General features: G+C 46.9%; 1 protein-coding gene across 2 annotated transcripts; it reads right to left on the bottom strand.

Moving 5' to 3' along the window:
- Positions 1-1780: 1780 nt before the first annotated feature.
- On the bottom strand, positions 1781-9871 carry ING1 (inhibitor of growth family member 1). 2 transcript variants are annotated; one of them, XM_081196910.1, is made up of 2 exons: positions 8729-9871; positions 1781-3664 (listed from the first exon to the last, which is right to left on the bottom strand). In XM_081196910.1, exons 1-2 carry the CDS (start codon positions 8868-8870, stop codon positions 2961-2963), a joined length of 846 nt encoding a protein of 281 aa, XP_081053036.1. In that variant the 5' UTR covers positions 8871-9871; the 3' UTR covers positions 1781-2960. The 2 variants fall into 2 exon arrangements, with proteins under 2 accessions (XP_081053036.1, XP_081053037.1); XM_081196911.1 differs by lacking the exon at positions 8729-9871 and adding an exon at positions 6840-6894.
- Positions 9872-14363: the final 4492 nt, after the last annotated feature.

Here is a 14363-nt window from a genome sequence, read left to right as displayed (position 1 = left end):
AGCAATTTCTAGGCAAGGAGAGTTGCTTAAATCAGAACAGCAATATCTTCCCCAATGAAAAGTAGGAAAGAGAGCTGCATATATTTAAATTTTTTATTGGGAGATCCCGCAGACTTCTATTTTAAGTGTTTTTTTCACAGCTGTTGTTACGCTGCTATTAGATCTTTCAACTCAACAGGGACCTCTTCTGAGGTTTCAAGTGGGAAATATATGAGCAGACCCTCAAATCTTTTCCAGTCTGTTAATTTCCCAGAGGTATGAAGTGTCATGTAAAAGTATCAGCTCAGCTCTGCCATATTTTTGGGGAGCACCCCTTGGCATATAAACCAGCATGAAGTAACTATGAAGTTCATACATCAGTTTAATTTCCTAGATGATATTTGCATAGCAGTAATGTTATTTTAGCACTCTATACACCCAAACAGCATTGTGAGATAAGACTTTGTGGACACTGTACACGACAACCCTGGTGAAAATCACTCCAAGCTCCATCACAGTAACACATATCTAGAAGGCACAAATCTTGTATCAGTTTCTACTCCCAAAGTCTCAAAACAGGCATTACTGAAACTATTGTTTAACTTCAGCAGATATGAAAAATGAGCTACTGGCTGCAGATTGAAGCTACAGTGAGTGGCGACTTAACCCGTGACTCTTTTAACAGAATTAAAAGAAGCCTTAAATGGTACAGAGGCATATTTTTTACAAATTTTAAATATACATAGAATAAACAAAGAAACTGATCTTCCTCAGTTCTACACCCTGGCTGTAATAGAGCCTTGACATAGTGGTGGCAGTAATACTGCACTTTTTGGCAATTACAGGTTGTTTTGGATGAGGAAAAGGACGGACTGCATTCTGGCCAATACAATTGGGCCAGGAGGGATTGAGAAGAGATGGATAAAGGCGCTGTGAATGGGTAATCAAAGTGGTAGTTGTTAGGCACCTGGGAAAGAGAAATGCAGCAGTAGCAGAAGTGTGTGTACAACTCCTACAATGAAAGGCGTTGGGAGTAGAAATATATATTGACCCTGAAAGGGATTGAATTGTGGCAACCACTAGCACAACAGTCACACCACTTGTGGGAGCCCCGTCCTTAATGTGGTGCAACAGTCAAATCCAACAGGCTGCTTGGGCTGGTAGAAGCATTGTGCCATGTTAATATACAACATTTTTGCATCGTCACACCGCTATCACTTGTGCAACAAGATTAGCTTGTGCAATGCCAGCTCTCTCACTTTTTGCACGAATGTTGCTTTGGATATTTACGAACCTGGGTATCACGTACCTGGAATTAATTTCCTAGGTCAGTTTTATATTGAATTCCATCCAGGCTAGTGATCTTCTTTCTGTGATAGCTTGTTTTGGTTTCCACGCTGGTCATGGATGATGTGAACTTCTGTCTTTTCCAGCCGCCATGTTAATATAGTGGACTAACCAAGAGGTGGGGACTGATTGCTCTGTTCCTCCCCTTGCCAGCTAACTTTGTGTTTCCATGTTGGCTGCAAAAGAAAGGCAAACCCCATCTTTTGCAACCAGCACAGAAAGCTAATGTGCTGGTGAAAGTGATCCATCCCTCCTCTGCCAGCCTGCTTGGTTGAAGGTATTCCCCTTCCCCAAGCCTCTTAGCAGACTTGTTAAAAAAGGTTCATGATAGTAACTATTCTTGTGTACAAGGCTGTTCTAAGCCCTGTCTGTAAATAAATAGATAAGTCAGTCCCTCCCCTGCAGGCTCACAATCGAGCAGACACAACACAAGAAATGGGGAGGAAAACGGAAAGCAAGTGAACAAGCCTATCCAACTTGTTTAATTTATTCCTTAATATCACAGCTGTACAATTTTCATACATACAGAGAGAAATGCATATTGGCTACACCATGTCATGTGGATGCATTTCCAATTATAATACAGTTAAGTGCAACTCCACTTGAAAAATGTACATTTTTTACAACTTATACAAAGTAAAGACTGCTACACTATTATCTGTGACAGTATAAAGCTTTGATTTATGTCAAGTTTCATTACTAAACCACTTCCTGGTTAAATACAAAATATACTAAATCATTTTAAAAAGGCCCTTGTGGTATTTGGCCAGTATATAAAATATGTTGTGTAAAATTTAACCTTTTGCACATTTTTTTTTTTAAAAATAAGCTTGTAACTTGTAAGTTAAACATTTGTTATTGAGCTGCTAGAGTCTGACATGTAACAGGACCCATGCTGTAACTTCTTATTTGCTATTGCATTGATCGTCACCAGAAGAAATGAGCACCCTGATCCTAAACACATCCCTTAGAAGCAAGTCCCATTGAACGGAATGGTCCTCAATTCCCCACAAGTTGTTTAAAATTGGGTGTAAGGCTGCAATCCTAAACCACTTTATAAGAAGTAGCTAGGACTGAAAAAAATCGAAACTTATTTCCAAGTAAACAGCCATAATCCAACTCAAGAGTTAAGTGTACTTAAGCCCAGTGAAATCAATGGGCATAAATATACTACACTCTTATAATGGATTTGATTGATGTGTTTAGGACAAGTTTGCAATGCACTGCTAGTTTATTTAACAGACTATAGAACAATTTTCTGGAAAGAGCAACAGCATTCCCATTTAAAGAAAAAAAAAAAGGAATGCTATCCAATAAATGTTTACTATCTACATTTTCATGGGCAGTTTTACCAACTTGTGGAAGTATGTTTTTAATAAAGATGAACCCAGACTTTATGTGCCAACTCTTTATCATCTAACTGTACGTTTGGGCCCAAAGAACCATTTTCTTGTTGACAGCTGTATCAAAGGAAAAAACAAACATTTCCTCAGTCGCCATCCCTATGACAAGAATGCTTTGATTCACAACCTCCTTAAAAAATATACATTTTACAATCCTGGCACCTCCACAAAAGGTGAGACAAAGAGAATAAATATTTGTTTTCACTGCTTTATTATCCTCTCATTTAGAAACTACCTGTTGTAGGCTCTTTCTTTTTTAGATTTCTCCAGCGCTTTGTCCATAGTTTTCTCATTTTCTCCTCTGCATTTGGGACAGTACCACTTGCCCTTTGGTTTATGATTGAGTCCCACACACGAAAAGTGAAACCATTCTATTGGGCACTCATCATTATCACAGCCTATCATTTCTCCATAGGAGACCTGATTACACAGACAATAGGTTGGCTCATTCGGATCAATGGGTAGGTCAGCTGGAGAAGCTTCCCTCTCTGCTTTAGCCTTGGACCGCTTCTTTTTATTGGACTTTTTCGCTTTCTTCTCCTTAGGAGTTCCTGAGGTGATATCGTCGTGGTCGTGATTATTAGAAGCGTTCTCTCGGTTCTCGTTATTTCTTTGCCGCCGGGACCGTTTGTTGTTGGGCTTCTCGGCCTGAGTGATTGTCTCGTTCTTTGACTTATCTTGGCTAGTTTTGCCACTGTTCCCAGTCGTGTCATTGGTCTCTTGGCAGGTCTCAAACAGTTCTACGTGGCTGTCAACTTGCCTGGTTCTGTTCTCAACAAGTTCTACCATTTGGCTGACAATCTGGATCTTCTCGTCTCCCAGTTCTTGACTCCGGATCAGGGCTCTCTGTATTAAGTGCAACAGCCTCCTCTTTTGTACTGCATCCGTCTCCCGTTTGAATTTTTCGTAATAATCATCCAGCTCCTTTAGGATCTCTGTGAAGAAAGGATAAGATTATATTATTTCCCAACCTCATGCATAATACAGCACTTGAGCTTTGTCAGAGATATGTCATCAAAAGTTTTGGTGGTTTTTTTTGGGGGGGGGGACACATAAAACTTCCCACACTTTAAAGTGTGGATTCTAAACACAGGTACTCTGAGGTGAGTTGCATTGAAATACAGTGGTACCTCAGGTTACATACGCTTCAGGTTACATACGCTTCAGGTTACACACTCTGCTAACCCAGAAATAGTGCTTCAGGTTAAGAACTTTGCTTCAGGATAAGAACAGAAATCGGGCTCCGGCGGCGCGGCAGCAGCAGGAGGCCCCATTAGCTAAAGTGGTGCTTCAGGTTAAGAACAGTTTCAGGTTAAGAACGGACCTCCGGAACAAATTAAGTACTTAACCTGAGGTACCACTGTATGTCCCATATAGCTATAGTAAGAACAAAATAATGGAACTCCTTTCCTAGGGAGGCTAGCTCCACCCTATGTTTACTATCTTTGGCAGTAGTCTTATAGCAAGATCTTCTGGGATGAGCAGGGCTAGGATCTGACACATCTCTGCCTGAGCAGGGAGATTCCTAGTGCAGCCCCCTCCCCTACTCAGCCCAGATAGGCCTGCATATCTCCCTAGCTCAGAATGGGCCTATTAGGTGGGTGTCAAGCAGGCATTAAGTCCTCAAAAAGGGGCATTGCTTGGGCTGACAGGTGGGAAGATCTAGGCTGCACCCTAAGCCCATTCAGCATGCTCACTGTGAACTGGAAGCCCAGCACTAAGTCAGGAAAAAAGGGGCATAGCTCAAGCTCTGTTTAAAGGCTTCTTTCCTCTCCGCTAGGGTTAGGCCAGCTCAACCAGTGGTAGACTTGCTCCAGAATGGAGTTTAATTTTTTTTAAAAAAAATTACAGTATTAGTATTTTCCACACAACAACACGAAAGATATTGAAAAATAACAATACACAACACACAAAAATCAACATTCGAAAACTAAAGAAAGCAACAACAACAAAAAATAAATCCATATCTTACAAGTTAATATTATAAACACTAAAACAACAACAACAACAAGACATTGACTTCCACCAATCCCACAGCACTCCTTTATCTCTCATTGTGTCTTCCTGTTTTCTTTATCATCTCTATCCTAACTCCAGAATGGAGTTTGGATCTTGCATACTTTACACCAGGGGTAGGCAAACTAAGGCCCAGGGGCCGGATCAGGCCCAATTGCCTTTAGGATCTGGTCCGCGGACTGTCCATGGATTGGCGTGGGGATTCTGTTCCTTCGGGCTGTGCCATTCCCCCCCCCCTCAAACACACACCGCGGTGACGTCTTCTCCCTCCCTCCTCCTGGCTTCTCCCTGCCCTGCCTAGAGGAGGAAGGGGGCTGGGCTAAGCTGGCTGAGCGCCATTTTAAGCAGCCCCTCTCCGGAACCAACCCTTTCATCTTCCTGCCACTGCCACCCTGGTGCTCCTGTGGGCCAGAGAGCAGAGCGGACGAGCTCCCTCTGCCTACCCATGAGAAGCAACAGTGGTGGCAGCCCCTGGGAAGGTAAGCGCAGCGGCTGGGGCATGGGGAGGACTACTTGCCCCCCTCGCCTCTTCTTCCAGCTCCCCCCCCCGTACCACTTCTCTGGCCCACCACAAGGTCTGAGGGGCAGTGAACCGGCCTGCGGCTTAAATTTTTTGCCAACCCCTGCTTTACACCCAACTTAACACTGGGTTCTTTGTGTACAGGCCTGCCCTGCCTAGCAAGCAAAAGATGTGCTTTTCCAGAGGGCTGACAAGACAGTTTGTGGGAATGCTCTGATTTTATTCTGCTTGTTTTCTATCTGCGGCTTAACAAATGAGCTGTTCTTGCCTCTGTTTTGCTTATGGTGTTTTGTTTTGTATTTTGTGAACTGTCTTGGAGATCTCTTTTTCCTTTTTTTAAAAAAGGTCAATTACCCAAAACGCTTAATCAACATTTAAAACGTTTGAATACGCTCAGGACTGCAGCTTTATTTTAAAAGCATGCTGCATACTAAGTAAACAAGCCCTCTTTCTGGGCAAATTGCAAGGTGCAGCTCAACCTCACTGACATCAGCTTGGGTCTTACTCCCAGGTAAATCTTGGGCACAGGGTTGCAAGCCCAAGTCCGCTATACCCAGTCAGGGGAAAGGGTGGGGTAGAAGTAGATATATAACCTATATGAGAATTGGTAGTTTAACAAGTTTGAATTCATGTTTATAACGGGTAAAACATAAGTAATCTAGCAGCTTTATATGGTAAGAAAAGAACACCATGGATGGTTGGGTGGGAAGTCATGGATATGAGAGATTAATGCTGAATGTTGTTTAAAAGAATTTGCAAAATCTGAAAAGTTAATTAAAAAGCTTGTGGTTAAAAAAAAGGAATATATAACAACTTCCGTTGCTTCGCATTTTAAAAGACGTGTGCTTAGCAGGTGTCTCGCGTGTACCAAAACACGTAACGTGTGAAAGGAACGAAGCAACAAAAAAAAGGGGGGAGAGTTGTTTTTTACAACACGAGTGTCTGTTTAGGTTACCTCCTGGTGCCAAAGCGCACACGGAGAGAAACCTGAAGAAATAAAACAAAACAAAACTGCTAATGGTAAATGCCGGAGGAAAGCAACAGGGCCAAAAGCCGGAAGGGGTTAAAAAAAAAGTAACTACATGCCCCGCCCCTTCACCACAAAAAAAAAGGGTCTCCGCGCCCACTGAGCCATTGGAAGAAGGTCCTGTTTATCACACTCACCTACCCGGGCCCTCAGCCAACCAGAGACCGCCTGCCGCCCTTGCCCCGCCTCCTCCTTTTCGGGAGCGAGGCCACACCCTCCCCACGGGATGCGTCTTCGGTGTCCATTGTTCTTAGAAGGGAAGTGGCCGTGTTAAAAGCCGTTTCTCTCCTCCCCCCGCCGCCTTTTTACGGCTTCCTCAGCAGAACGTACGCGAGCAGAAGAATCTGCTCGGCCGGCCAATCACCACCCGGCAAATCCAAGCAGTGCCCGCCTCAGACTGAAGCAAGCCATACGGAGTAAAGATTCGGACCCAATAGCCCGCCCTCTGCCTTAAGAGCGTCTCCGCCAATCGAAAGGGAAAGCCCCAAGCGAATCTCCACCCGCTTTAAGCCAACGTTCCAATCAGATGTTTAAAGGCGGAGCTTACTGCGACCCTCATATTTCCACATCCACCTGTCAGTCACCATTAGCTTCCGACGCTTCCTGCAACTAGAGGAGCCAATCACAGGCTAAGAAACGGACGGGGCAGTTCGAACTATTACAACAAACCTCCCACTGCTTCTCTCTCTCTCCTTCGCTCCCTCTCCCCCTCCCCAACCCGGTTTCCACCGTTCGCTTTCGTCAGCGACACTAGAAGGCGGGGCTTCGTAGAGAATTCAGCGGGACCAATCCCTGGGCATCAGGGCGGGGCCACGGCTGTTTCATGAGGGAAGTTCTGGCCAATAATGGGAAAATGGAGGCGGGGCGGGCACAACAGGGTAATGACGGTGAGTATAAAAGCCGCTGTGACGGCGCTTCTCACTCTTTCTAGAGCTGAAGCGCGAAGGTGCCTCCCTTTAGCGCAGTACAGAGTGCTTGTAGCTGGTTGAAATGCCCGCCCTTGTCCTTTAAAACAACAGCCCCCCGCCTCCCGTTCTTCCTCATCCCCTAACCACGCAGTCAAGCCCTCAAGTTTTGATGTTTCGTCACTTTCTTTATCTCGCGCTTCTCCTCTCTCCCTATTTACGACACATTAAAAACTCGTCGCACGAAAGGTCTCGAATGGATACTTGCTGCGTTCTCTCTCCCCCCCCACCCGCTTCACAAGCACAGCAATAGCCTGCCAGGTTTCCAACCCCCCTTCCTCGCCCCTGGAGAAAAAAGGGGGAGCTGAATGTGTAACGGGCTCCCCTGTGTCACCTCTACCACCGGCAGCAGTGGCACTCTTTCCAACCCCCACGCCTTTTACCTCTCTCAGCACCAAGTGACAAAGGACCTTTCGAGCCCCCTCAGTAACTAAAAAAAATCCCCACCATTTCCCCAGCTGCAGACGAGTGCGGGAGAAGACAGCCTCGCCTCCCCTCACCGCCAAAAAAGGGCTAGAAAATACTGTATGAGTTTCAGCACAGGGAGGGAAAGAAAAAGAGAGAGGGAAGGCGGGGGGGTCACTCAGCAAAGCAGTACATCCCCAACCCACACAGTATTTATATAATCTTTTTCCCTTTCCATAGTCTCTCTTTCTCTCCCCCGGCTCCCCGGTTTACAGATACTTGACAGGAGAGGGCTGTTTTAAAAGCAAATGCCCATTGAAAAAAAGAAGAAGCGAAGGCAACAAGCCCTGCCCACCCCCCCTTCCACTCTATCTAATCCTCCCTCCCCTCCCTTACTAGCACCCTCTCTCCTACTACAGCCATTGCGAAGGCTAGAAATTCCTCAATGTTGTAACTGGGATCGCTGCCCCCCTTCTTTTTGCCCTCTTTCTTCCAACACCCCCCTACAAACACACTGCTGTCCCGCTGTCCCCACAAAACATACTCTCTCAACCCAAAAAAGAGAAACAGCCGCCTCAGTGCCCCATGCGTCCTGATCCTCCAGCCCCTCCTCTGCCCTTACTGCTGCCGCCGCCGCCTTTTTTGTCCAGCAATTTTTCAAAAAACCTAAGAAGCAAAGTCTTTGCTTTAATAGCAGGAGCCCCAAAGAAGACCTTTTGTTCCGCCCCAAGGAAGGGAAGGGGAGGGAAGGGGAAAAAAACACACACACACACAACCCACCCCTCCATCTATCTCTGCAGAGCAGCCCCCTTCTCCTGCCTCTCCTCCTCGAATCTTTTCGCCCCTCTTTCGTTTTGCTTTCTGCTTGCCTTCTCACAAAATAAATAAATAAGATTTTCAAAGCTTTGCCATCCGCTTCGGGATGAAACCGGGGAGAGGGGGTGGTGGTGAAGAGAGAGAGAGAGAGAGATCATCCCTGCAGAAAAGGCAAAATAATATCATCATCATCTATGTAGCTTCTACGTACTCTCCCGCACACGAACACATAAAGGAGAAAAGCACTTACCTTGATATTTGGCGTCAATTTCCCTCATCAGGGAGACATTTCTCTGCAGATCGAAGGGCAGAGATTCGATGGAGTCCAGGTAATCCTCCACATAGTTCGCTAAATGAAGCTGCTCTCCGTTTGCAGGGTTCAACATTTTCATCCGGCCGAAAATTGTGAGTATAGATATATCTATATATCTATATATCTCTCTCCTCCTCCTCTCACCCCTAAATGGGCGAGAGTTTTCCTTTCAAACACAGCAGCCCCCAATGGCAGAGTCTCCGTCCTCGCCGCTTCTCTTTTCCGCCTCCTGTTCCTTCGGATCTCACCGAAAAAAGGAGAAAAGAACCCACTCCAAAAAGGGGGGAAAGAAAAAAAAAAAAGAGAGAGAGAGCTACATCTGAGTCCTTTTCTTCCCAGAGTAGAAAGGCAGGCAGGCAAGGCAAGGCAAGGCAGGCGCGCGCGCACACACACACAGCCCGAGAGTCCCTACAGCCTCAGAGCAGCCGTAGCAGCTGATTGAATGGCTGTCGTTGTCGGTAACTCACCAAGGAGGTGGTACGAACAATCGGAGAGGGATTTGTGTGTGTGTGTACAAGAGACGGGAGGGGAAAGGAGAGGAAGCTTAAAAAAAAGAAAAAAAGACAAATACGATCTGTTCTGCTCTGCCCACTGATAGGCAGAAGGGGAGGAGAAGCTCCTCTCGGCGAATGCAGCTGCTTCTCCTGTTCCGCCGGTGGGTATGAATGCAGCCTCTCCTCTACGCGCCGCACTTGATCCAACGTGGAAAACCCAAATACCAGTTTCAAACACTTGGGAAACATTCAGCCCCGCCGCCCAGGGCGCATGCGCACCACTCCCATCTACCTTGAACACCACCACCACCAACCCCCCCGCCGCGACACTAAACAGCAGAGGCGCTCGATGTGCTTCTCTGTCTATATAATCGTTGCATTTCCCTCCCTCGCTACTGGCGGAGAAGGAAGTGAAGGAGGCGCGGGTGGGGGGAGGAAGCAGGCAGCTCGCTCGCTGCTGAGATGCGCGGATCCTGGGTGTCGTGTGCATTGCGAGAGCAAAACACTCTTCCTCCCCCACCGATGCAGACGTGCCTCACGAGTGGAGGGGACGGGAGAGTTGGAACTGTGGGTTTGCTTGCGGCTTCCGGGAATGCACACGCGTGCCGGAGGCCTTCCGTGCCTTCATTATTTGTTGCTGCTTGACTTAAAGCAAAGCAAGAGAGCGAGTTTGCGAGCGGTGTTCGCTTCCGCTTAGGGGGGGGGGATTTAACCGTGGCGCTTTTGCACACGTGCTTGGAAACACGCGTGAAACTCCCGAGGATGGCCAGGATTGCTGCGAGCGAGCGAGCCCCGGTTTCTGACAACGCAAGGAGCGAGGGAGGCGTGTTGTGTTGTGTTGTGTTGTGTTGTGTTGTGTGGGGAGGGTGGGCTGTGAAAGACACGATGCTCTCTACACACATGCACCCTTCCCCTTAGTTCGCAGGACTCCCCCCCCCCCCGCTTAAAACAGAGGTGGCCTTTTTCCCCCTCCTTTCCCTCCTTGAAAACTAACAACCGGAGCAACCGCATCGAGAACTATAATCCAAGTTAAAGGCAGCGCCTCTGGCCAATCGCGGCTCAGCCTCGCGCTCCACCCCTCCGCTTCGGCCGCCCAATGGGAGGTCGCGGGTTTATGGTGGTGGAGGAGGTGGGGGGGCCGGAAGAGAGCGAGCAACGAGGAAGGCGGCGGCGCGTGCGCACACCGTCATCCATGGAACGAGAAAATGGAGGGTGCGAAGCGGGAGGAGGCAGTGAAACGGTACTACATTTCCCAGCAGCCTTTTCTTTCTTTTCTCTCCCGCACCGCAGGCCGCATGCGCCTGGGTTGTGGCCATTGCAGTCCCGACATAGGGGGTTACCCGCTGCTTTTTAAGGTTGCCTGATCTGAAAACCAAGGCACACTCGGCTGCAGAAAACAAAAGGAGGGGGACGCGTGGGGAACGAGGTTACTTAGCGCCCGGCAGTTATTTGCCGGTGTTAATTCATTCAGATGTATTCCTCGCCCACTCCCCGTAGCCTGGGAATGGAAGTAGCTGGTGCAAGCATTCCTAAATAGGCGTGCTGCTGGTGCGAAAGAGGCGTTGCGATTTAGGGCACATGGGTGAATTGGGATCGCTGGGGAAAGGTGGCCGGGAGCGGGGAGTAGAATAAAAAAGGCCTTTGCAGCTGGAAAGTGGTAGCAAATGCCATATACTTGGTTCCTGCTGCCGGCTGCTCTCGCCCGCTATAGATGTCGAGCAGAAAAGGCAAAATGTTTTCACAACTGGGGTTTGTGAGCACTTTCCACAAACCAACAACACTGGGCTGTCGGCAGGATAAACTTAGGGTTTTAAATAATGCACGCTGTAGCCTGGGATGCTGTATAAAAAATAGACAAGAAAGACGATTTGTTTTTTTGTTTTGAAAGCAAAGCAAGAAAGCAAACGTATCGCGATTTCCTGCAAACGGCTTCTCTTAAAAGTACGGGCGATGCGCAACAGCCGCTGTCTTGGATCTAACATTTTTGAAAGTGCGATACTGTATTCCTGAATGGCACTACGGAGATACCTGCATACTCTGCGCAAGCGGGGTGGCGGCGGCAGTGCCCACTTGGGGGGCGGGCAGAGTACTAATCCGGCAGGCGAGGAAACGGGAGTCTTTGCCTTTGATCACCAGGGACCATTACGATCTGCAGCAAACTCTTCGCCCACCATAAAGGAGAGTCAGGAAGATGCATCAGCAGCCACCTTCGCTGCCCATTACTTAGCTCAGCTTCTGGAAATAGCATCGCCAAAACCGCGAGGGTGGTGGGAAGAGATGCCTTCCCTTAAAAGCATGGATCTGTATCCATTCCAAACCGCTCGGTTTTTCCCTCTCCAAAGCGCGATGCGGTAGATTTCCAAAGGAAGCAGCTTCTTTTATTCTATGCTATGTCCTTCACAACCCGTTTCCAAGAAGAGGGATCTGGATTTGCCCCAATAAGCTCGTTTAAGAGTTTCCCTGATCCGCCGCCGCTGAAGCCATGATCAAATAGTGGTGGATCTCGCTGGTAGCAGAAGGGGAGGAGCTCTCCCAAAAGACACGGTGCTTTGTTGTCTTCCACGTCTCCACCGGCTAGCAGGAAGGTTCACTTTTCCTTTCTGCATTTTCTGCACCAGGCAACAATGGCTATTACTGTACATGTAAGAAGCAAGAAACACCCACACATCAGCCCCCTAAAAAATCCTTGAAGCCCATTGGTTAAGTCATGAAAGACACACTCCCCCCCCCTCCTCTCCCGCCTTTCGCTTCCCGGAATCTGCAGCCTGTAATTTGTTAATTTTTCCTTTCTTCTTTCTCTCCCCCCTGCATCTTTTAGTTCTGTCTGGTAGAAAGCGAAACAAAGTCGGGTTTCCTAAAAACGATGCCCAGTGCTTTAGAGTCTTCTGGAACTCAAGAGAAACTATGGCTCCGAATCTAGACAAACTTACCTGTGAGTAAGCGCCATTTAACTCAGTGGAGTTTACTTTGAAGTATAGGTTTGCAGGGTGTTTGTATGGCAAAGCCTGATACCCTTTCTATAATCAGAGTCTATTGGACAGCACAGTACAGTCTGGGGCAGGAAGATTTTTCTCAACTTGGGTGGCCTCCCCCCTCCCCACTAGCAATTAGACCCGTTGATTAGCCCCTTAATTTAGCCTCATTTACTCCAGTTTAACGGAAATAATGCTGTTGACTTAGACAAAACATAAATCATATTTTTTATTGTGTTCTCTTAAGCTGCTATATGCATTACAGTAATTATTTTTTTTGGCACACGGGTTTAGATGCAATGAAACAGAACATATACAAAGATAAAGCATTGGATTCAGACTAAGGCTGCAAATCTGTACACACTTATCTGGCAGTATGTCCCATTGAACTCACATGTAACTTGATAAATTTTCCTGCAGTCACGTCAGTTTTTGGTAGGTGGGTAGGGGGGGGTGACATGACTGCAGGAAAATTTATCAGGTTACGTTCAGGAATCCTGAAGAAAATGATAGGATACCTGTGGGCCCCTTTCCTTGTCTGGTTGCAGAACCGTCGGTGCTTCTTGTATGTGTGTGAGAGATTCAATCGCATACAGGCAAATTCAGCTTGTGAGAATCTTGTTATGACTAAATGCACTTTTAAAAGTACATGTGATTTTGGACTACCACTGAATTTAATCAAAGATAAAAATGCATACCTTCACCTGGATTGTGCCCTTTTAAAAAAACCAAACTGTATTGTTGCTGGGAGATGCTGATTTCAATAGCGTGTTGGGGACTGGAGTAGTGTAAAATCCAATCTTGGGGAAGAGTTACCAAGAACACCTGGCTGGGACCCCACTTGGCAAAAACCTACTGCCAATTTGTCATCGACAAGACCAAGGACAAATGGACTTTCAGAGGCCATTCTGGCTGTTGTAGCGTGATCCATTTCTGTATATGATTACTCCAAAGTATGTCACACTGTGTTCTGTGGAGCTTTCTCCCTAGTAAATGTGTCTCGAACTGCAGCCTTAATTGGACCAACAAAGAACCAGCACAGAACACATGTTTATACTCATCTACATGACTCAACAATTAAAAAATACTGGGCTGTAGAGGCCCAAGGGCTGCAAAATGAAGTAAATGAGCCATTAACAAGAATATATTCTAGGTTGGCCACCCCAATAAAAGCTATCAGCCTTGTCTGTGGATCTTCTCCCAAGGAACAAGTGGACTGATGTAAAATACTAATAACCAGGAAATGTTTAGGCATTTGTAGGAATCCTGGCTAATTTTTCTCCTATAATTACAAGGCAATACAGTAATAAGTACCGCAGTAATCAAATAACACACTTTCTGAGGCTCACATGATTTGTCAGCGGCCCCATTCAGTCTTCCACTGAGAGCGAGTGCCTTATTTCCCATCTTACTGTAGGTTTTGCTTCATTTCGATAAATAAAATTATATTTTATGGTTTAAAAAATAAAAAAATTACAACACTTTCTTTCAAATTTATCCCCCTCCCCTATACCTTGCACTTTGTAAAAAAAAAAAAATGATTCCAAAAATTAAGATCCTGGTTCCTCTTAATAACTTTGCCGTGCGATGCTCATTCAGATTGGAAACCTTGCTTTGTAGATCGGGAGCGAGGCTAGTGCTAAAACCAACTGTCGCCATCGCCCGCGCTCGGAGCTCTCCGGGGGTTTTACATTTTACGGTGCTAACCAGATCCGTTCCATCACCTTCAAAAAAAAAAGGAAGTCGCGGGGCGAGGGAGAGGAAGGAAGTCTACGCGCCTCAGGCGCCCTTTCCCAGCAATTCAGTCTCCTTGAAGGACGCATTGCATCGGAAGCTATACTTTTATCTGCTAAGGACGGTCGCGCTATTTCCAAGGTCGGTGGGAACCGGGAGAGAAGGGGATTTGGAAGAAGAGACGAGAGGAGGGAATGCGAAAGCTATTGCAGCCGAGGCGCTATTCTACCAGGACGGCGAGCAACCCAAATGCCGCCTCCTTCCCTCCGCTTTCCCCTCCCAGCTTCAGGCAGAGAAGGCTCCTCCTTTTCCTGCTGGGTTTTCTGGCTGTAGCCGCACAGGCGGCGCCGGCTGTTGCTACAGGCGCGGCAG

Source organism: Podarcis bocagei (genome assembly GCF_964188305.1).
Source record: "Podarcis bocagei genome assembly, chromosome: 6".
Lineage (NCBI taxonomy): Eukaryota > Metazoa > Chordata > Lepidosauria > Squamata > Lacertidae > Podarcis > Podarcis bocagei.
Note: the sequence above shows the minus strand (reverse complement) of the source record. Positions and strands in the feature narration are given on the sequence as shown.

Coding starts and splice junctions, on each gene's coding strand:
- ING1 (XM_081196910.1), bottom strand. CDS start 8,870: ATGAAAATGTTGAACCCTGCAAACGGAGAGCAGCTTCATTTAGCGAAC. Junction 3,665..8,728: donor AATTGACGCCAAATATCAAG/GTAAGTGCTTTT, acceptor CTTTCTTCACAG/AGATCCTAAAGGAGCTGGAT.